At 40.5% G+C, this 24,285-nt stretch overlaps 2 protein-coding genes and 1 long non-coding RNA gene across 6 annotated transcripts in view; 1 reads left to right on the plus strand and 2 right to left on the minus strand.

Annotated features, from left to right (window-relative positions):
- Nucleotides 1–4,194, minus strand: part of LOC120724306 (protein diaphanous homolog 1) — a 96,248-nt gene extending 92,054 nt beyond the window's left edge. For 3 of the 4 annotated variants that reach the window (XR_005693881.1, XM_040016425.1, XM_040016423.1), the window contains exon 1: nucleotides 3,379–4,194. Coding sequence is in view for 3 of the 4 variants with exons in the window: in XM_040016425.1 (XP_039872359.1) it covers nucleotides 3,379–3,477 (99 nt within the window). In the remaining variant the exon portion in view is untranslated. The remainder of the gene's footprint in view (nucleotides 1–3,378) is intronic. The other variant, XM_040016424.1, reaches the window with a different exon arrangement.
- On the plus strand, nucleotides 939–20,459 carry LOC120724309. Its single transcript, XR_005693883.1, has 3 exons — nucleotides 939–1,050; nucleotides 6,125–6,137; nucleotides 20,448–20,459. It is a non-coding gene; the product is annotated as an uncharacterized LOC120724309 (long non-coding RNA).
- Nucleotides 18,007–24,285, minus strand: part of LOC120724307 (short transient receptor potential channel 7-like) — a 56,998-nt gene continuing 50,719 nt past the window's right edge. The window contains exons 11-12 of the mRNA XM_040016426.1: nucleotides 23,462–23,537; nucleotides 18,007–22,006 (exon numbers count right to left, since the gene is read on the minus strand). Coding sequence (XP_039872360.1) covers nucleotides 21,867–22,006; nucleotides 23,462–23,537 — 216 coding nt within the window. The 3' untranslated portion in view covers nucleotides 18,007–21,866. The remainder of the gene's footprint in view (nucleotides 22,007–23,461; nucleotides 23,538–24,285) is intronic.

Genomic DNA, 24,285 nt, shown 5'->3' on the forward strand with positions numbered 1-24,285 from the left:
GCTGCTCTTTTCTGTCTCTCTGGGCCTGAAGAACAGAGATAGCTCTTTAGGGAGCACAGCTAAAATGATCTGCTTTATAAACAAAACACCTTGGATAAGTTCACTGTAGGCACACTGACTCATATTTTTAACACTAATGATAAACCTAACTGCAGGCTACATATGGCTAACACAGTCTGTGTGAAGTGAAATCCACTGAAACACACGCACATGTTTCAGCTTACAGACATGCCTACACAAGCCTTATATCACTACAGTATGCATCTGTGGGCCAAGCCATAGTAAACATTACACAAGTTGAGCTCTAGGTTAGTAAACATCTAAATAATAAAATTATTGTGATGAGTACAATAGAAAGATCTCTATTTTGAAGATATGAAAAAAATAACCATCTGTCACTACTTTAGTATACTTGAATAGCCAGATTTTGTATAGATGTGAAATATAGCTGAAGCTATTCCAATAACATATTGCATGATTGATAAATAAATAAATAAATAAATAAATAAATAAATAAAGCCTCATTTATGGTCACTGCTCTGGTTATTGTGGATGCCTGTGACATCACCACGGCCCCATAACCATTCATATTGACACCCGAAGCATGATAGACACGGTGCAGTCTCCTGAAATCTCAGAAGAAAACCTTTGCATTACTACTGATCCAAATGATACTACTACTACTACTACTACTACTACTAGTTGTTATTGCCATTATCAGTATTATTATCAGTATTATCATCATCATATGATAATGAAGTTGTTTTCAAAGTTTCTCCCTCTCTGTAATCTGCACGGTCCTGCAATAATATATAACTGACTTGATAGTAAAGGCATAACTTCTTTTACAATTTTGTCTCCAAACCAGTTGCACTGGGTTACAAAAAGATCAAGAGGCACACATCAAGTGGAAATGACAACAAAGTGTGGTGGGTGTCTGTTGTTGTGATGTCACTTGACAGGCGCTGTTGTTTGTAAAGTTCATATAGACTCTTCCAAAAACCATGACACTGTCTAGCAAACTATATCATGATTAAACTGAGAGATCGCGTCCCAGAAGACACACAAAACAAATATTCACAAACAGATAAGTATTTATAAGAATACCAAAAAACAAGCTCGAAGGACAGGACATGGTCAAGATGACCTGCTGAAGTTCAACCCAAACGTCACAATGGGAAAGGAGAGTGATTTTTAATGACTTTGCAACTGGCATGGTTGAAACTGCTGATCTACTGAGATTACCACACACAACCATCTCAAGTATTTAGAGAAAATGGTATAAATAAATAAATAAATAAATAAATAAATAAATAATATCAAGTGAGTGTCCATTCTCTGGGTGAAAATGCATTCTTGATGCCAAAGGAAAATGGCCAGCCGATTCAACCTGATAGGAATACATGGGAAATCAAACCTTGAAGCAAATGGCTACAGCAGCAGAATAACACACCATGGTTCCACTCCTGCAACTGTCAGCTAAGAATAGGAGACTAAGGCTACAATTCACATGGGATCACAAAAATTGGACAACAGATTGAAAAACAGTTTCCTAGTCAGAGGAACCTGAACTTCAGCAGGTTGCCAGAAAGGTACTAGCAAGGTGTACCTAACAAAGTGGCCAGAAAGGATCTATTATTTTACTTAAACAAATGCAGCTGACTATTTTGTAGGTCAGATTTTAATTTTCAAAGTCCAAATACCAGTAAAACAAGCCAGCATTCCTAAACAGAGTTGAAAGGTTTGGTGGCATTCTAACAGAAGCCAGTTTTTAAATGCAACCAGTTTTCAATTCTCATTCCTAGTCATAAGTCTAACGTACTCCATCATGTATCACTGGTATGTCTAAAATGAGAAGAAACCGGAACATGATGAAGTCATAGACAAGTCAAAGCGAATGATGGAAGAGTTGAGAAAGCTGATGTCACACTGTAGATCAGGTAGACCAAAGAATTCTAAACTCTCACAGCGGTGTAATCAAATTCTCTGCCTCTCCAAAAAAAGGGTTCCTATTTCACAAACAGAAGTGCATTGTAGTCAAGTACATAAATTATTCTAGGCATGCAGAAGCTAACTTACACTTTCAGGCATACTCAGTAAAAAATAGACTCAGTTATGTACTGTTATCTCAGGTGATTGCACAATTGGTTTCTGTCTGTGACTCATATTTACTTTAGGTAGGCCTAGCCTACCTAACCCTGTGTATAGATCAACACTGCTATAATACTAGGTGTTAATGACCACAACAGTTTTCTTAATTTGATTTGTCTTTCAAACAAACATTTTTCCCAAAGCTGCATAGGCACAAAACCAAACATTTGCTCTATATTATATTCAGCTTGTCACTACACCACCTATTTGAGCATGCAACTTTGCAAGGAAATATAAAACACCCTAATATGCTGGTCTTTGTCACAAAAAACTGGGCCTCAAAGTTCAAATGCTTGCCGTTTGTACCTCTGGGCACATATCCAACTGGTTCCACACCCACACACACCCACAAGTCTTAAAGAAAAGACGGGGGGGGGGGAGAGAAACAAAAAAAAACAAAAAAAAAACCACCACCTGCTCTATGAAACATTTTCCTTTCACCTGGCTCTAAAGCACCAAATATTTAATTACGTGGGCTCTAATATGGACTGAAAACTCTTTGAAACTAACCGTTTACTTGGTCGCTGCATTCTCTATGGTTACCGTTTTTCACCTTATCGGGTTTCACCTGTTGCTAGACATGACCAAGTGTTCTGTTACAAAACAGTTTGCTGATGACAGACATCACTACTGGTAACTCTGGTAGGCACGCACCACGCTGAATCATACATGCTGACAAAGCCAAATAGAAACCACCTAAAGTAATTTAGATTAAGTCACCTTGGGAAGATTTTAGCCCCACCTTATCACAAAGTTATTTCATTCGCTTATACAGTTCTATTTAAATACTTTTGCTTTACATAGCAACTCCATATATAAAACCCACTCTGCAGAAGAAAACACTAATTATTAACTGCACATGTGCAAATGAAAGGTTTGGTGCTTGAGCTGCCGGGAGCTCGTCGGGATTGGAAAATATAAGGTTTATGGGAGAGTTTATGTCTTCGGAGTTAAAGTGCCAGTTACTTCCTCATATGCTGACTTTCTAGTACTTTGACCTCAGTCGTGAATCCTATTGAGCACCATTTCAAGCTGCACTGACAGCTGGTGAGAAGCCAGCTCCAAGGGGCGAAAGTAATTACAGGTACGGTGGCAGCTCGCCGCTTTGTAGCTTTACTTAAAACTTTAGAGGAAGACAATCAGTGGTTTACTGCAGCAGTTTGGTGCCCACCCCCACTGATGGTTACATGATAAAGGTGCAGGAAGTTGAACCAGTGGGATACTCACAAATTTCTTTTTTCCATCTCCATCATCGTAGCTCTTCTTTGATTTCTTGTCCTTCTTGGGACCAGCAGCTGAGGCAGAACTCCCCGTCTGGTGATCCATATTTCTACCTTTTAATCCGTTTCCTTGAATTGGATGTCAAAATAAACAAGTGGAACAGTAATCCTTTTTTTTTTAGATTTTAAACGTCAATGGAAAATGCCAACTCCTAATTCCCAGGGGCCTAGGCTAGTGCCCAGGCTAACTAGCTACAATTAGCGCAGTGCTGCTAATAATTTGGTAGAAAGCCAACAGACAAAACGAGCCCCTGTTTAAGCCGCCTCTCGGTATCACTGGAGGAGGGAAATTCAAAGCACAGCCCAACACAACTCCTCGAGACGAAAAGTACGAAAACAACCTGTTGCGTTAATAAAATACAAAGTGAGGACGCCACTCTATTATTTCCCACATGCAACACAAGTCCAAGTTTTTAGAAACGTGGATTTTAGGTCCTGAATGTATACGGTACTATCTGAGCTAACCTTAGCTTCAGCTAGGCTAGCTTGTAACAGTTAGGTAAAGGAAAACACAAAACAAAAAAACTCTTTCCGCTATCCACGAGTTGTTTCGACGACCACAGCGCGAGCGCTAAGTTGGTGTTATCAATAACCTAGGTCGACGGTGTGTCCTCAATTTGTTTCCATGGCTGTTAGAAGTTAGTAACTTTTTAACCCCTGGTTGACAGAGGGGAAGCAAGTACGTCTTTAGCAATAAAGGCGTCTTCCTGTTCTTCTGACAGTCCGCTCTGCAGTAGTTGAAGAGGGGGAGGAGCCTGTGTTCTGCCGCTTCACCTGAGAGGATTTATCTGACAGCTCTAACTCCACCGCATGCAGCTGATCGGCTAGACAGTTTCCAGGCATGCCGTGCAAGTTGAGACTAATAACCGGTGAAATATTTACATGACAAAGACGGGAGAAACAGACACAGCTGTGTTTGTGTCATAAATGGAACCTTACTTTTTTCTAATTACTTTAATTAGCTTTTTTGTGTACTGTAGAATGCAAGAAAGTTCAGGCTTTTCTATACAGTGTTGTGCGAAAGTCTTTAGCCAACCGTCAGTTCTTAATGTTTTGCTAGGAAAATGGAAAATATGTGCAGAAATCTATTAAAATATGTGCAAATGTAGATGGAAGTACAGTATATAAGGCAACACGATCATGTGTACAATTCTAACAAGCTTGACAATCAATGCTTAGTATGACCACCTTTATATTTCAACACAGCTTTAACCTTTATACAGTTATTTTCTTTATGTAATTTCTTTAAAATTAAATTTAGTCTCTGTCCAGGCTTGTTAAAGGATGCTATCCAAAGCTTGTGTTTGGATATTGGCTGCCTTTTGTTCAATTGTCTGTCAAGATGATCCCACACTGCTTCAACAATGTTGAAGTAATGAAGCAATCACACAATCAAGCATTTAAAATTACAAATGTTTCGACAAAATTTTCCAATACCACTGGCAGAAATGCATCCCCCAACCATGAGAGCCTTCACTGTCTTTTACACTTGGATGTGGACACTCACTCTTCCACTTCTACATTTGACATTCCTCAGCCTTTTATGTGTGTTTTCTTACTTAAAAATGATACATTTCCACTGAGATCATTTTGATGACTTCTTCTTTTGCAACTTCTTTCTCCACTTGTTCAGTTACCTCAAATTTTTTAAGCACACACTGCACACCATTCTTAGACACGGCAAGTTTTTGACTAATAGCTCTTGGTAAAATCACCATGTTGCTAAAAACAAACTTATAGATTCTTTCAGTAGGCTGCAAGTAACAAAGTGCCTAACAATACAATTTTTAGTTATTTTCTCTGTTCTCTGTTATGTGTAGACAACACAGTTTCACCCCTTGGATTAGCTGCCTGTTACCCTTGAATGATTCACAGGTCAGCTTTAAGTGGCTTAAAAATTGTCTGGTGATGATGTGGACTAAAAATTAATAAAATAAATAAATAAAATACAAAAAGTCGAAAGGAAATCTTTGAAAGAAATTAAAAATGTCTGGTGAATTATTGCTTATGACCATTTTAAAAAACATTACAAGAAAGCCTCAATTATTGGAAACAAACTATAAAGACATTATACATATATTTTCTTATGCTTATCTGTTGCCGTGTCACAGGGGGGAGAAACCTAAGCAGAGAAGCCAAGACCCTATTCTCCATTTCATCTGGGGAAGGTATCCAAGAGGTGGGCTACTCCGATGCCTGAACCACATCAACTGGCTCCTTTCGATGTGGTGGAGTAGTTAATACTCTGAGGCCCTCTTGTATGAGCACTAACACTAGGCCCCCATGCTACCCAAGCCTACCTCAGAATATGAACAAGATATATATAATGGAATTATTATATATATTACATTTGGAATTATATATATTAGTGTTTGTGTGTATGTGCGTGTGTGACACAATGTAGCTCAATGCATTTATAGTGAAGACAACCTGCTGAAGTTCAAACTGAGCATCAGAATTTGGAAGAAAGGTAAGTTAAGGAAGTTTGAATGTGCCATGATTGCCAGAGAATGGTCAGAGTGGTAGTTCTCTGGGTGAAAATGCCTTGTTGATGCTAGAGGTCAGAGGATGGTCATGCTGCTTGAAGCTGATAGGAAGGAAACCGTAATTAAAATAATCACTTGTTACAAACAAAGTATTCAAAAGAACATTTCTGAATGCACAGCACACTGGACCTTTAAACACCTGCACAGAAGACCACACTGTGTACCACACTGAAGCTTTAGGCAACCGAGGCTATAGAAGATGGTCGAGTCCCAGTTTGGTGTACAGGAAATTAAACCATCGTGCCTTGTACCAACGGCTCAGTCAGTTCTAAAAGCAAAAGGGGGATGTAAACCAGCACTAACAAGGTGTTCTGAATGAAGTGTCTTGTAAGTGTAAGTAGCGTTACAGTCGAGCACTAAATCGGTTCAAGAGAGGTATGAAAGAACTTTTTTTTTCTCCAGTAAAATCTACTGAATTTCATGTAGCCTGAAAACTCAGTGTTCTTTTAGGGGGTTATATTTATATCATAATTCTAAGTCTTTGAAAATCTAGGTGTAGGACTGACCTAAAAACTGTTACTTATTCTTTTATTGATGCACATTCTTTGTTAATCGCAGGTAGCTCATCTTAGTCCCACAGGCTGGATCTAAAACAGAATTTGGTTAATGACGTCGTTTTTGGTCCTCTGCTTGTTGCTTTTTTTTTTTTTTTTTTTTGCTTCGTAACCACATTGTGCATACAACTAACCAGACTAGGAGCTCCACCTAGTGGTAAAAATATCAACTTCAGGCGCTGTAATGTGTGACCAGAGTCAATAGGCTACGGCTAGTCAGACAAAGTTAATTGACTAGTAGAAAGCAATTGTGGTGTTTCCTGCTCTGTACTGTTTTTGATTTTTGATTTCTTTTCATACACAAATGCAATTGGCACAGGGCAATGATTAGAAAATAGATACACAATGCATGTGCAGGGAATCACTGCATAAGGAAGGAATATAACCAATTTTCTGAGTGTGCTAAATAATTGCCCTATTCTTTTTTTTTTTTTTCCACAGAATCTTCCAAATAAGCACAACGCTGAGCAAATTTGGCCTTCTGTCTCCCACTTACATGGTGTGATTTCAGGGCTGCACCACAGACAAAAATAGTCACCACGTTTAGCTCTTCAGCGCAGTTTCGCATCTCAAACGAAGCATTCAGTAAACACTGACTGAATATTCTAAAGATAAACATTTAAGTTTCCCTGGCTTAGGTTATTTTGAGATATAAAGCCCAACACTTGAAATTCAGCACTCGGACTTGCACAAACCTGCGCGCACATTACACGCGCACAAGTCCTACACTCACACGCGCGCGGGCACAGGATTACAGAGATAGGCTCGTTTTAGCTGTCCTGGTATGTGAGAGATGTTTTCCAACAACAGGATTGGTGAGGATTTGCGCATTACCAGTGGCACTGAAGCAGACAACAGTTTGGTTTATCGCAAAGGACTCGCCATACTTTTCAGCCTCGAGTCTTCATTCTTCAGAATATTAGAGCTATAAATTGCGAGAGAAAGGTTAATTAAAAGTGAAGGTGCACGATAAGAATAGCAGCCCTGTGGCACTCGTAAAAGCCCCTCTACGGACGCTTTGGATGATAAACAGTTGGCCCTTCACATCGGCCGCTGCAGCATCGTTTTCAGCTTTGCAATTCATTTTCAGGCGCACAGACGAGAATATTGCCACTTCAGAATACATTTGAATATCTTTATGCGACGCTATAGGTCAACGATCTGGCATTTGATAATTTTACAATGGACAAAAGGTTGGAAATCGTCTGGTGACTGTTTCGTTTCACAAGACAAGACAGTTAAGTTACAGTCTTACAAAGTATTTCACATACAGACTACTGTATAGCTCATTTCTATGTTGGCAAAGTGAAACATATTTTAATTAGACAAATCAAATCAAGAGAGAGAGAGAGATGGGGAGAGAAAGAGAGAGGTTCACTTCCACATAGTCAGTGCCAAAATGTGAAGCCAATAAAATGAGGTAACACAAGCTTGGGAGCATAGCTGTAAAGGAATAGTATTGATTACGCTTTGTGCACAAGAAGGTTTCAGCAATTATTTATCAGTAACTACAAGGTTGTGGGTCTCTAATTAGAACAGGAATGATTGGCCACTTATCCTTCCACCAGCCGTAGACCTGCACTCCTCTTTGCCATCTTTTTGATTTGGTATCATGAGTCTTATAACTAAGCACGTGGCATCATATAACATAAACAAGTATTTGACTGAACAGATTCCAGGTTACTGAGGCCTTAGGTTGTCCAAGACAGCTAACAAAGGCAACAACTTCATTTGTCCAATACTGTATGTGCAGCAGCAGTTCATGGGTCATCCTTAACCCCCCTGACACGAGTCTTTCTAAATACCAGTAATCCAAGAAATTGGACCTTTGGGATCTGGCCTACTTGTAGGAGGTCCGAGCCTCTCTCAGTGATCTGTCATATGGCATGGAGGCGAAGAAAGAGTTCCGGAGCTGACAGTTGATGAAGAACACAATAAGCAGCACCAACAGGAAAAGCAGCAGGCACATGACTATGTAGGTGATCAGGTCCGGTTTGTGGAGCTCGCCCTCCCGGAGTCCTCCTCCCCCTCTTCCCGTGGTGGGTCTCAGGAGTGCATCCACGCTTACAGAGCCACCGTGGGAGGCATTCAGGGAGGAGGGGGCGTGTGTGGTGGATTGTGCCACGAGCACCAGGTCGAAGTCTGGGGTGTCGGTGGAGTTGAGGAGGATCTGTCTCAGCATGGCGCCTTGCGAGCTCACCGACAACGTTGGTCTTCTGGTGAATGAAAACATGTGGATAAGGTTATGGAGTCTACTGACCCTTTCTTTATTCAGCCTGCCCAGTTTTCTATTTATGATACAACAAAGTGATACAAAGAATCAGCAGATGTCACTTGCGGCCAATTTGAAAATAGTGTTTTAGGATAAGAATATCAACGTGCGCTTCTGTTAGTCTGACAAGGTCACGGATACAAAATGCAGGACACAGGATCAGTACACGGTGATGCCATCACGAAAGCACTACAAAGTAGCCCGGAGTGACACTGTAGATTTCTCGAAATACTGCTTGACATTGTGATTTCGCTCTTTGCGGAATCCCACAGCGACGTTACTTACTTTGGTGTGAGCTGCGAAGAGTTCCGCAGGTGAACTGAAGAAGACAAAATCTCGGCTCCGCATTCCTCAGCGTCCCCAGCTCTGTCTGCTCCAGCGCCACCGAGGACGCGCCGTGAAAAAGCGGTGGGTCGATAGTTTCAGATATACCCCCACAGACCCATATGTCGCCGGGTATGATTATAGCGCAGGGTCTCCTGTCACATCGAATCGAACTTTTTAAATCCGTATGAGCGCGGATCAGACATCTACAGCAAAGCGACACACGCGAGTTTCCACTTGTTGGCTTTTAAATCCAAATCGACTCGCTACGCATGTGGTTGCGCACAGACTGGCTACTGTAGCAGTATCCAAGTGACTCTGGGTTCTGTCAGAGGTGCTGAACTTCAACGACGATCGCTGGTGCGCACACGTGTGCTTGTGCGTCGCTGTGCGCAGTCGGCTAGAACTACTTAGCCTGTGCTTGTACAGCGCGCAGAGGAATCAGCGATGCCCGCTGTCGAACTATTTCTCTCTCCTTTTATCCAGTAAAGGATCGATATTTGCTGAATTCACACTACAAGCTGTCTGCTCTTACGGGTGTTCCGATCCAGTGCTACTAAAATGAGATGAAAGGAGATATTAATGGGAGACAAAATGCAACAGCACACAGCTTCCCATCTCCTCCCTCGGTTGCAAGTGTGTGTGTTTGTGGAAGTGTGTGTGTACGTGCGTGCGCGTGCGTGAGAGAGAGCGATTAGGAGAGGGCAGGGACAAAGCTAGAGACACGTCACCGGACAAGGACGTGTGTTGTAAAAATCTATCTATCTGTCTATCTATCTATCTGTCTATCTATCTATCGTCAGTGTCCCTCCGTATAATTTTAGTCGGTGGTGAGACAAATCTGACTCAGTGCCATTTCTGGCCCGGCGTGGGGAATGTCTCACACTGGTGATGAGAGAACAGGGAAAAGGTGTGAGGTTGGAGAGTGCCTGTAAGAACTAACGGGGTTATTTAATCGTAGGATGGGTCCATCTATTCTACAATTGTCTTACAGTCTTAGCGCCTGAGTTACCCATAATGGTAAACATTAAATGCATTTAAATAACACTGGTGGTCTATTGCAGTTTAAAAAAAAAGAAGAAGATCTATTTATTCAAATGTGATTTATTTGTTTTGAAACCTGTGTGTGTCTATGAAATATGTTTGACATTAGTACTCGACACTAAAAAGATGTTCTAAAGATGGTGATCGAAGGACAGTTTGCTCTTACGTGATGTTTCTGAAATGGGTGTGCATACAAAGCGAAAGTCCCCTAAAAGCTGTGCCGACCTGTTTCATATTCATCCGCACCTGTTCCGTCACAACAGAATGGCTGGCAGGCATCGAGAGCAAGGACAGAGGGGCACACACACATGCACATACACACTGTATGCAAACAGCAAATTAGAAAATGACTTTGATGTCGCATTGACACAAACTTGCATGCACACCCACACTCATACATTTGAGGCAAACTACAAATAAAAGACAAACACCCAGAGGTGTCCTGGTGCCCCACATCAACTTTGTATTCATGGATAAAGCGGATTACAGTGAACCACAGTTTGATGGAATGTTAGTGTCATATGGGAAATCTAAATACAGCCTAAAGTCTTGTTTACATAGTGGAGGGACAGCAGTAATTATGTCAGAAGACTCCTGTTTATTTTTCACATTTTAAATATATATGGCAGTCTGCATCCATGCTGTATTTTCTCTCCATGAGCCACCTCATCTCCATCACGGATTCAAACACAAATGCACATGTGAATCTGCAAGCACAAAGGAAATTTGACCCATTTTGCGTGAGTCTCTTCAAGTGGGCATCAGGTTGACAAGTGACCTACTAACACCACTTAATCAGGTGGTGTGGTTTAATTGAAAGGAGGATAAGAAAGGGGAGAAAAAGGTTGTGACATCCTCTAATATATATGTTGAATTATGTCTCACTCTGTGGCTAATATAATAATTATCAGTCTCCGAGTCACAAAGAGTTTTCATTAGGAATGTTGAATTGTAAGTCTCCATCAACTTCATTAAGTGTCTTTGCATATGAAACTTTTTCTTTGTGTTTGTTCATGTGCCCCTTTAAGCCACGTATGCACACGCAAACACTAAATAACACACCACTGCCCCTATGCATCATATTTTTACATCCCACACTTTGAGTTATCTTTGCCTCACTAATTCCCCCGTGTCTCTTTTCCATTTCTCTGTTGTGTGGTCCAACTTCTTTCCTCTCTACGCCCTCTTTCTCCATCTTTTTCTATTTCTTAATCCTTTTAATCCACAAAAAAGAGAGGAAAGACAACTCATCCATGAAGCACTGTGAACTCAGAATGGAGATAAACAAGAAAACTAAGAGTTTGGGGATTTTTCTGACTTTAATAATGTTGTTTTACAAGAAGAAGAAGAAGAAAAGAGAGAAGCTTAATGTTCCTATTGATGGGAACCTAACCAAAAGCAAATGGCAAGCCAATCAAGTCAACAGGGATTATGTATGTGTAGCCTACACAGTCCAGCCACACCACTCTCTCTTTCTCATTAACACACACAGATAAAACACGCAATGATACACACTCCTCTGCGCTGTCAGCTAACTGGAGAATTGGGTCTGCTCACGGGCTGTTATTATTTTTTGGATTTTCAGCGGGAAAGATGAACTTCTATAAAGTCCTTCCTCAAAGCTTTCTGCCACTGTTTTACATCAGTAAGTCTCACTCACTATTAATTATTGCCATGTCAAGCGATTGTGAAGAAAAGGGCACTAACAAATGAGGTGGTAATCTGTACTCCTGACGATGCTTTACTCAACTGTTACTGCTAATTCCTTTGAGGCTAAACAGCTAAATAAACTCTGCTGAGTTTTGTTTATTTTTTGCTTCATGAAAGAGTAATATTGTTTTCTTGCTTTCACAGCAGGAGCTTCAATTTGCAGTGCAGTCATTTGCTGCAATGGCAGGAGTCCAATAGCCACACAAACATATACTGTCTGCAGAGGCCATCCATCTCTGCTACACTAACACATAAAAACAATGTTAGCAAAGCCCCCAAATCATCAATAATCAATATTTCCGAACAATAAAACCCCATCCGTTTGTGAGTTAAGACAGGCACAGGCAGATCCACATGACACCTGACAGCGGCGATGTTCCCAGACACACTCTCTAGACTACAAGACAGAAATGACAGAGCGAGACGGATTACAAGAACACTGAAACACACGTGTAGGAGACATCTGGCATGTGTAAACCACAAAGAGGAAAATACACACGCAGCTACACACTTACATAAACACAGACAGAGAAAGGAAAACACAGCACAGACGAGATGATCACTGATGGGTGCACGTGTAGTTAGGGGTCTTTATTCTCTTATGTCAATGCACTTCCATTATCAGTGGGACTGATTGCCAACAAGAACCTAAAACAAGCTAAAAACATGACATGACAGACATCTCCCCACTTTTATTTGCTCTAATTGTATTCATTTTCTTCCAACTATCTTCTCTTTATCCTCTGAGGGAAAAATCATCAGGCAAAATAGGATTTCTCCTTGCCAGCGGATAAAATGCCCCCCCTTTGGCAGAAATCAGATGCTGCACAATTAGTCACTTGATTATCTCACCAGCACACCAAATGCTGCTTCTCATTTCAGGGAGAATTTATAAGAGATGGTTTTAACTTGTCTTACAGTAAAAGGGCAAAAATACTCAACATGAGCAGAGGCTCTCACATCGCAACATTTTAAACTATATATACATTAAAAACCAGCACATTAGCATTCAGTCCTCTTTGTGAGGTCAAAATATAGTTCAATCCTGAAGAGCATCGCCTGAAGGAAATAAAATAAAAGTCCACAGTGAAATTACAATAACATTTTATATGTGGACTCAGATTCTAATCCAGGGCAAGTGGGCTGCACTAAGAAAGCAGACTCAGCCTTTACGGGTCATTTCAAAGTGTAATCTTAGGAAATGTAAGAATGCAAAGATGCTGACTCGGAGATAGCCTCGCTGTTTCATTCTTTTTCATCTGCATTTCAAATGTGAGTAATTCTCAGGAAGTTGCGTTTAGGATCAGTGAAAAATCCTTTTAGAACAGAAGAGCGGGAGCACCTGAGGTAAGCTATTCCCTGGTCTGATATCTGTGCAACAGAACAGACTTTCACCTTCCTCACACTTGAAACACAAATAATCTGGACGGAGGAGAGGGATGAAGGTGTGGAGAAGAGTGTCACAGGGAGCAGGAAAAGAAACAAACAGATCAAGTGGAAAATAACAGAACCAGTGCTCCTTACTGGACATAAACTTCGATCCCACCATCAGCGTGTTTGTGTAGCTGAGTATTACTCCTGCTGTTTACAGTCACATTCTGGGAATACGGCCTCTGTATGGAGAAAAAACAAAGAGATGCTGAAACAGACGAAACAAACAGCAGATTGAAAAATGCAAACAAGTAAAAACACGAGGGTGGGTGGGTAAGTACAGAAAACAAGAACAAAAAAACAAAACTGGATCCAAACAAAAAAATGACAAAAGGGAAGGAGAGGAAAAGTGAGTCAGAAGATGAATGATAGAGCAAAAGCTATGACCAGCCCATAAAAGGGAAACTATGCTGTAGGTACATAAATAAACTGAGGGGAAATGTTGCTGCAGCAGCTCTGGGATTTTTATAAACATAACTTCCTCTCTACGACTCTTTTCTTACTCACAAATGAGTCTTGCAGAAGACTCATTTTTCTTACGGAAAATGAGTCTTATAGAAAAGTGAATGGGAGAATGTTTGCAATGCAGAAAATGTAGCACCGGGTCCACTAGACTCCTTAGTGGTCATTCCACAGGTGTTGTTCACTGTCACGATTCCAAAGTGGATAAATGATGAGAGCCGACTACTACTAAGTTGTTGATGCTGATGATGTTGATAATGAAATACCGAGTCATGCATGAAAAGTACTGTTCAGTGCTGTATATGACTGCTGTTAGATTTTCAGCATTTATACAAGTCAGGTGGACTGTCGAGTGATATCTTAGCATCCTTTTGCTGACTCTGATAGTTGAATGTTTACCCTGTAAGTTAACAAACGCTCTGATCGCTGGAAAATCTTGTAGATTTTGAAACTACACAATATTGTTGAGCATTTGTTATAAGGTGGTGGTAACAGGTGGCGGTGACTAGTGTTCAGGAATTAAGCTAATCTCTCAGGATCAATACTTTCTTCAGGACAGAAACCATGGCTCTTCTCAAACATGTAGCTTTTTATTTTTAATAATAAACCTAGAAAACGGACTGATTTCTAGCTTTAATGCTACAAAAACTTTGAAAATGGTGCAATTAAATGGTATTTAGTGCTTTAGTTGAACTAAGAGGCAGAATAATTAAAATCCCAGTAAAGTATCTGTCTGTAGGCACTTAAAGAGAAATTCTGTCAGATGGTCAGGGCAGGAACGGTAAATTAGTTTAATTGTCCTTCAGATTATTTTAAATAGCAGGCCAATAAAGCCCTCGCAACCCATTTCTATCCCGAGCCTCAAATGTGGTCGACAGAAAGAGCTCTTTCTGGGGGAAAGATCTTCTTATTACAGAGATGCACACCTGACACATTTATCTTGTGTGAGAGCATTTCATGCTTCTCACTTTGCAATTATGAGTGCACTCATGGCTGCAGACACTCTCATTCCTCAGTGCAGCAGCTCACGCGCCTTAAGGCCCTGTTGAGCCACCTGGAGAGCTCCTCGGAGTTGTCATACGAGTCCCCTCATCCATCTTGAACCAGCGCAACATTGCTTTAGAGAATTGGTAAAGACTTGGCGAATCTTTCCTTTTGAAACCCCCACACACCACGCCCACCCCCACAGCGTCAGACCTCTCAACTTATCTAGAAATTGCACATTTGGATTTCACCAATGATGAGAATTTGTAATAAGGTCCCCCCCCCAAAACTGCAGATTTTTACAGACTCTCGTGTCAGCAAACAGGAGAAAAAGCACAGAACATTCTTATGCTGTCTTTTATCTGAGAAGTGAGTATGGTTCTAAGGCTGTGGTTACATGCTGTACAGCTGACCTTTGGTTTGTTTAAAAGGTTTTTCTTGATGAGCTTCTCTCCAGAGGGCTTTCCCCTAATGAGGATTGTGATAGGAAAGTGAGAGGGCCTATGGGTGTGAATGGTGCCTTGGACAGGAGCTGTCTTTGTGCGTTATCGTGCAAAAATGATGAGCAACACCGTGGCGGGGTGTGGCTTGCGGATGCTGTGCAGGTGCGTCCGCCACACCCCGCCACAAACACATGCTTGTCTTTGAAAGCAAGAGTGACTTTTGAGTTCAACAACACTTCGGTGTCCCATTAATATATTTGTGCAAGCTTTTGTTTGTGTACAAGCAAGCTAGCATTTACTGTTTAAACGTGAGTGTTTGTAACAGACAGTCTGGTGTGTATGCATGTGAGAGTATTCACACTTCAGTGTGTGTAATGTGTGCAGATTTCTGGCAAAGATGGCGTTAGTGCCCGCCTACGTATGTATTCAAGCTTCTAATATTATATCATATGAGGAAGAGTAAGCTTCTACATAAGCTTGTATTTATACAAGCATTGTGTGTGTGTGTCCATGCTGCTAAGTCTGTCTTCTAAAACGGCTTCTAGGCAGTAGGATGGGGAACATGGGAGAGAGTGTAATGTTTCCTCCAAAATCCCTGGAATCTCTGTCTTTCGGAGGCAGGAGGTCACATTGTTCACTGCTTTGCCGGGAGAGAGAGAAGGACTGATGAAGGAGGTGAGAAGGATGGAGGGTGAGGGAGAAAAGGAGTTAAGAGGGAAACAGACAACAAACACTTCCTGGCCCTGGGCTTCTGGGACAAATTACACCACAGAGGGGATGTCAGTTATACTGCGTTGCTCTAAGACACACATGTGTGCACACACACACACACACACAAATGTCCTCATTGTCATTAACGCCAGCTGATAGGCCAGTGATAGCTTACAGATCATACACAAACAAGCATCAACATACGCACTTCCATAAAATGTTACCTCCAGGTTTAAACACAAATATGGATACACATAAATACACACCTAGCCTGACAGGGTGTGTTATTGAGTAATACCCTTAAGGCCCAAAACATATCAAAAGTCTCAGGGAGAGCACTGAAGGAAATCAGATAATAGAATTTCCCGTGAATGTCCAAAAGCACATATCCCTCTGAACTGACTTTGTTGCTATGGAGATGGTCCAGTAAGGGTCTGGGCTGCTGTTTGTGTTTTTGTGTGCTTTACAGCATTTCTGTGCAGGATTAAATGAAGTCTTTTTTTTTAAAAAGAATTTTGGCTTTATTGGTCTGCATATATAAAGAGGCAGAGACTGTGAAAGACCAGAGAAAACAAAGTGAGGAGTTGTCAGAGGTTATAATTCAAGGTAATGGATTCTCCTATGTAACTACTTCTTTTCTGCATGTTTAAAATTGTTACTAGAAAGATTTTGCCCAAATGATTAAATCCTATTACACGAGGTGGGATTTTTAGTAGTGGGTATTGTCAGGGTCAGAAACTTTCTTTTGGACTGTAGCATAGCCAGCGTGAGCACATAACAGACTTCCTTCACTGCCTACACCATCATGACTCCCAAAGACGAGGAAAAATCCAAGGCATCAATGCCAGTAGTCAAGACAGCAAAGGACCCAGTGTGCAGGCAATCAGATTGTGGAAAAAACTTGGTGTGGTAAAAGTAAAAACGATACAAGCCATCTAAATGCAGAGAGCCAGCTGGAGAAAATTAAAACGGGGAACGCTTAACAACAAAAGTTAGTAATGACAGCCTGACATAAGACTGAAGGAAAAACACATGTACACAAAAACTCACTCAGACACTAATGAGGATGGGAAAAACAAAAGGAGGGAAGTAAAAACACAGAAGGTCTCTTAAGGAGCTAATCTTCAGAATAAAGCCGAGTAAAGCAGACACACAGAGGGAACACAGGAGTCCCATAAAATGAGCAAAACCTTCAAAATCACAAAGGAAGCAAAAAAACCAAACAAAAAAAATCACCCAAAACAAAGGAAGTCTAGGACAAATCTTTACAAGGATCCTGACAGGCAGAAAAAGGCAAAATGAATGGAAGACTTTTTAATCAAAATATTTCTTCTCCTGAAATGACATCTTCTGTATAACCCTGTCGTGTCTCAATAGTCACAAAAATAAATTTCAGTGGAAACAAGGACACCAAAATCTGCTGTTTGTCATCTAAAAGAAGACCATTTAAGGCAGGTTTTAGTGAAAACTAAAGGTGTTTGTTGGCGTTTTTATTATTGCAGTAGAGGCAGTAAAAGTTTTTTTTAAAAAAAAGTGACAGCCTGAAACAGTGCAGAGAAAGCGGTGACTGAATATCATGGAAAGACTAGAGCCTAATAAACATCTGCACGTATGTAGGAACCGAGTGTTTGCTGTGCCGTTTTAGAGGGCAGCTTTCAGGAGGCGCTGGCGAGGTCAGCACACAGGTGCAGGAACACAAGCACACACACACACACACACACACTCCAGCTTAGAGCAAAGCCAATTTCCCAGTCACAGTGGGGCTCCTTGGCTTTTAAACCCTCTTCAAAGTCAGTCTAAAATGGTCTATATCAAGGCAGCATTAGCTTCATGTAACGCTTTTACAGTAGTAAGACTTTGCTGTGGTTTTAAGAAACTGTTCCTGAAGCGCAGCTCATTATCACAAAAGAAACATTACAGCAACGTGGGTGTTTATAGAGGTTTGAGGGCAGTAGGACCATGAGGGTGGAAATCTGGCTAAGATGTCCTCAATCTGGCACTATAGCTAAGCTCTAATACCTGACTGAGGGACTTTGAGTTAAGTTATTAGTGTTTCCATGACATCACATTATAATTAACTATAATTGTGGGCAAAGACTATTAAATACGTATTAGATGAGTTTGCATGCTAAGCTGCATAAAATACAAAAAATTGTGGAAACAGAAGGGTGGCACACTGTTAGTGCTCATCACTGTCACCCCTTCCTACCACTGTCCAGGAGCCAGTAGTTGTCTGTCTCTCCATGTTATCCCTGTGAAAGAGTGGCAACCTGTCCATCACTTGTCCCCGCCTTTCACCCAGTGTCAGCTGGGAAGGCTCCAGCTTCAGTATGACCCTGGTTGGATAAGTGGTCAACACAATGGATGATGGATGGATGTAAAGCAGACTATCATGTTGAGGTGCTCATATATATGTGTACAACACAACACAAAGTATATGGATATATTTCATTATACATATGTTTTATTAAAAATATTATGTGTATTATACATTTGTCACACTGTGTGAAAGTGTACATTCTGTCTGGGGGAACTCCCAGCTGTTCAATGTGTTGTGAACAGTGTTGTTGGAGCACAAAACAATTCAGCAGCCACATGTTTATTTTCTTGCTCCAGCACCTCTCATCCACTAGTGGGTAAAGGTAAAGACAAATGCTGAATAATTAAATTCCAGAAGCAGAAACATACAAGGTAAATAAATAAAAAACAACAACAACAACAACAACAGTCAATATAGAGCTTACTCTGTTTAATTTAAGGATCAAAAATATGACAATATACCATACAAGATTTTGATTTAATTATTAATTCTTGTGTAGAAGTTAAAAATACAGTATTTGAGGAAATGTTCTCTTCCTGGTGGTGGGTCTTTTCATCATTTGCATGGTTCTACAAAAAGGAAACTAATTAACAGCTTTAACACCTAATACAAATAAATAAAGAAATAAGGTCGAGTCCATTTAATTGAAATGAAAATCTGTCTGAAAAGCCTTTATGTATCTGAAACGAATTAAAAAATCATATCCGTAAAAACAGCATTTTAATTATGTTTAAAGCCTTCTGATTAAATACTTACTATCTATTTGAATTAGAAATATACTTGGCCGTATTTGCCTACTAGCGAGTTTAAGCCCTATCTATAAGAATGAAGTCCTATCTGTAAGAATGAAATTATACAGTAGTGTATGTATATATACATACACTACTGTACATTTTAATTATACATATATATGCAGGTTTTAGGTTTTACTGTCAAAGATGACTTGATGGTTTTGGGAACTACCTGGGCTCTGCCTGGCAAACGCCCACTTTCAAAGTTGTTTGTTCAAGCATTTGTTTAACTTGGACCACTATTAGGAAGTCTAAAGTGATGCAACAGCAAGTCGGTAATTTATCATCAGCTCTTGCTGTGGTCTTTTATTTTCCTGCAATCCTGTTTCAGCCTCTTTTCTGTCTACGTGGCTTTTGTTCTGTGGTGGATGCAAAGTAGAAATTTAAGAGGACCTGCTAACAAAAGATTTTCTTTGACAATTTAAAAACATGCTGTATTCCCTCTCTCGTATAGAGGCTAGAGACATTTTCTAGGCTAATATTTACCAGTGTTTACTTTCTTTTTCTTAATGCCAGTTGCTGCGTTCATGTGTTGAACTAGTGAATAAACACTGCTGAACCAATTATAGTTCTTAAGCAGGAAAAACACTTACTCTGTAGCAGGAGATTAGAAAATATCCTTAAAAAAGCCCTCTAACTCCTGCAATGTCTACTTGCAGGAGAAATAGTGCATACTACCTAGGACAATTACTAGAACCATGAAAAAAATTCCTAATGACACTGTTGCTGATGGCTGCAATAGGCCCATCTTGACTCTTCCATCTGAGGGCAAATAACTACTGTAACCAGCCACACAATAAAAGAATGGTAATATAGTTCTGCTTTAGCTTAAATATATTTAAATTTTATCTGATTAATTTCAAGAAGGATTGATGAAAGTGAACGGTATATTCTAATTTTCTGAATTCATAGAAAAAGCCTTGGAGGAACCAGTCTAACCCACTGATTATGACATGGCGTCTCTAAACTTAAACGTGGAAAAATGTGCAGATTGGTGTGACTGCCAGCACTGGATGTTGATGTTTTGAATGAAGTATAATTTTCAAGGATTCAAGAAAGAACCTTGAATTTAAGGACAGGAGCTTCTTAACTAGAGCTACTGGTATGTCTTTCAGCTTTGGGATGCCTAGTATGTTCATATTTGCTTTAAATCAAAATCTGGGCCTCAGTCACAAACGGGAACGATGATGTATCTGATCCCACAGGTCATCATTGATTTTAGCACCCCATTTATATAATATACTACAATAATGTCCAGATTTAATAACTTCTCAAACTGTTTTATACTTTTTTATTTTGTTTGTTTAAACTATTGTTCAGCTATAACCAATGTCTAACACAACACTTTAGTTTATGCTGTTGTATGTCAATATGTCTCCAAAATAAAATAAAGACCATAAAATAACTCTGCACAGCTTCTGCAGCTGAATTCCAGTTTTACTGCCAGATCACTGCATACATAAATATATCTCTGCATCTCGAAGATTTTCTCTCCTCACAAATGTCTGGCTGCCCTGGAGCAGACTCAGTTTTGCTACCTTCATGGGCTTAACCTCAGTGCTGACCTTCTGGATTTAGAGTTGTAAACATCGCGGACCTGTCATTTTTTTGTTACCATTTTAGAAAACACGAGACACTTAGTGCTCCAAACACACAGTGGAGAGGGGAATATCTAAAGCAATTATCTCGGCCATACTTCAACACGCTGGTTTAAAGTTGTTGAAACAAGAATGGCCCTCTCGATTTTAAAGAATGGAAGAGAGGTATTGTGAAAGCCTCAGATTAGTTTCTGTTTATCCTAACTGTCATTTTCTTTTCTGGCAGCATGAATGAGGTAAAGAAGAAACTGTCTGAGTGGATTTTTTTTCTTAAATTACAGTCATTTTGTTCTAGCATGGATCTTCTGGATCTGCTGGACCTAACACTGTCTGTGCTATGAGGACAGAATTCTAAATGACATTAAGATAATAAGATAATGTTTAATATTTTTAAGTGGTTTATTTAATGACTTTTAAATAGGTGCGTTTTTCCTGAATCGATAGAGTCCTGATCATAGGTTGTGCACTATGAATGGATATGCATTAATTAGACAGCCTGCTGTATAAAGGTGTGTGCAGTATTCTCACAGGCATCTATGCTTGCCCCAACAAAGTGAGGACTCAGAAGCAATGCCAGCCTCTCCGGTGTAAATAACAGTGGCAGTTTTTTTTTTTAAAAGATATTTTTCTCACTTGTTCCTCTCCCCCTCCAGCCCTCTCTCTGTGTCATCCCGTTTCTGGGTTTCCCTCTCCGAGTTGGTGATACATTGATATATCTTGGCAGTGGGTGTGGGGGCTTTTACTGCCTCAGTCTTATGCCCCGTGGTGCCTCGTCATATCTCATGGAAGTTGTGTTTTCCTCCTCATTCGTCTCCCTCTGCCTCCCACCCAACCTGCGAGGCACTTTCTTCCTCTCCGTTCTCGCGCCTCGTGAAAGACTTTGCCTTTAATTAGAATTGAACTGTCAGCACAAAACCCCTCTGACTCGCTTTACTTCACCTCTGACCCTCTTGTGTTCACAATCTGCTTTTCACATTCCTCCCTAATTGTGTCCTTGCATAACTAAATCAGCTGTTTCACTCTTCCCAGTTTCTTTATGTCATGTTTTTCTTCCACTGTCCTCCATTCATCCTGTCTATCTCATAAACATCCTACTTCCCCTGTCTCTTTTCTCTTCCTCTTGTACTATCAAGGCCTTAAAAATACCTGTGCTGACCCAGCTTTCTGCTCCCAACCCCCCCACCCCCAACCTCTTCCTGATTTCACCCTTTCTCACATTCTCCCCATCTCTTCTTGCAAGTCCTGTCAGTGTCTCATGGTGTTCTTGCCAAACTTGTCGCCAAGTTGCTGGATAAGCAGAGCCAGCTCGCCTGCGGCCTGGGACTTCTCCTCCAGGAGTTCATAGCGGAGGCTGGAAATGTCTTGCTTGATCTCCTTCAGCTCGCCTACAACACAGTCACACACGGACACAGGTACAAAAGAAGAGCTGAGGTATGGCACAGGAATTAGGGCACATTAGTACGAATGATCAAAGAAATGCATGCAGGTAGGCAGTAACCTACAGGATCACACAAAAACTGTTGATCCATGTGAGCAATGACATCATTTTACACTGAAGTACACACAGTGCAGTCTCAAACGCAGTAACGCATAACTCTTGTCCCTCCCAGTCCATTTAGAAAATTTAAAAACCTTTTCAAAGCTTCAGTTTCATCTAAAAAGTTATTAGGCTCGTTTTTCTTTCTTCAGTAAACACACAATACTCCACGGTGACAAAGCCATTTTTCAATCTAATAAAACTAAGAGGTGAATATTAAATTTTGAATTTTTTTTGGGCTTCAAATGTTGCTGCAACTAAAACGAAGACAGCTGCGCCTAATTCACCTGAAATAATTAGTACGTAAGGTCTCACAGTTAATGGTGTGTCAAAGTGAAAGCCAACCCACTATGTTCACAGAACTGTCTGCACAATCATCACAAAAGCCTGTCTAAAGTAACAATTGGGGGAGGATCCAAGAAATTTTCTGCAGCATTCAAAGTGTTCATTGTTCTCTAATGGAGAAAAGTTGAAAACGTATGAACAGTCTCTTTAGATCTGCCCACTTAGCCAAACAGAGTAATGAGAGATGAAAGGGCCCCGATGCAACACGTAACCAGAAATCAGGTGATCGCTATTAATGAGTTCCAGACCTCCTTTGCAAAGATGGGATAACTTTACAAGACAAATTCAATGCAGCAGCCACCAATTAGGCTTTTGTTGTAGATTGGCCAAACAGAAGCCATTCCTCACTAAAAGGCACATAGCAGCCCGCGGGGAGTTTGCCAAAAGGCACCTGGATGTATTTCTGACCATGCAAAGCAAACTCCTCTGGTCTAATGACAGGATGATTAAACTACTGGCTGAAATTCCCAGTGGAGTGTGTATAGGAAACCAGGCACTGAGTGTTCCCTCATTAATACCATCCCTACAGCCAAACATGATGGGGGAGCATCATACTGTGGGGATGCTTTACTTCAACAAAGACTTAGGAGTACAGAGACACCTGAAAGTGGCTCCCCCATCCAACCTTGTTGGAAATTTTCCAAAATAATGGTATGCCAACCTTGTGCAAACCTCTCCACACTCCGAATACTTATGTTAAAAGCATATTTTAACCTTTTATTTTTTAATTTATACACACACACACACACACACACACACGCACAAGCATTTTTACTCTGTCTTTTTAAAGTGTTACAACTCCATTTATATTTTTTAAATGAACTGAATCTATTAAGACATTTTTATACATACCAATATGCAGAAAAGTTGAAAGCGTCTGAAAACTTTCCGAACACAGTGTTCCTTAAGCACATAATGACACAATGAAAGTGGGCTTTAATGAAGAGGGAATTTTTACCTTCATTAACTTCATCACTCTCTCTGTCCACTTGAGCCTTAAGCACATAACGCTTAATCAGGCGCTTCATGATCTTCTATGAGAAAGAGAAGAAAAAGAAGATTAGACAAAGAGGACGTGTCAAGGAGATGTGACGACGGATGCTATATTTACCCAGTAAACTTCTCTGATTGCATATTTCAAAACTCATCCACGCTTGTGTGTAAACATAAGCACAAAGCTGTGAGGACAGTGAGTGAGTACTGTGCCTTTGAGATAGTAAGTGAGACACTGAGAATAAATCTGTGGCCAACAGGGATCTGCTGCAACTGTTTCCAAGCTTCAAGCTGTCAATTTCTGCATGTAGGGACTGTGAACATGGGTCAGTACTGGTCACCCCACATGTAGCATACATGCACACCACACCAATTGACATCTCACTTTTGTGTGTGGGTGTGTGTAGTGTAGTCTAGTAAAAAACACACAAAATAGGAGGCTTAAGACAAAAGTGGAGTCAGCCTATCAAGGAAGCTAGATTTCCCTCAGGGGAGAGGTGAAGAACAGACTAAGGTGGAAAGCATCTTTCCCCTTCTCAGTGTTATACTTTGAGCTCATTTACTGAGTGCCTACCTTCGATCTCTTTCAAACAGCTCATTAGAGGAATTTTCAGCCTTACCCTGTTGCTCTCTCTTCTCTTTTTACCTCTTCCTTTCAGTCAGTGCCCTTCCATTGAAACTTGAGAGATTTCTTCCTCTCCACCATCTCTACCTTATCTCTGTGTCTTCCTCACACCTTCTTTCTTCTGTGTCAGAATTTCCCCATTGCTTCCCTCTCCTTTCTCCTTC

Source organism: Simochromis diagramma, unplaced genomic scaffold, assembly GCF_900408965.1.
Source record: "Simochromis diagramma unplaced genomic scaffold, fSimDia1.1 OVJJ01000685.1, whole genome shotgun sequence".
In the NCBI taxonomy this organism is placed as follows: Eukaryota; Metazoa; Chordata; class Actinopteri; order Cichliformes; family Cichlidae; genus Simochromis; species Simochromis diagramma.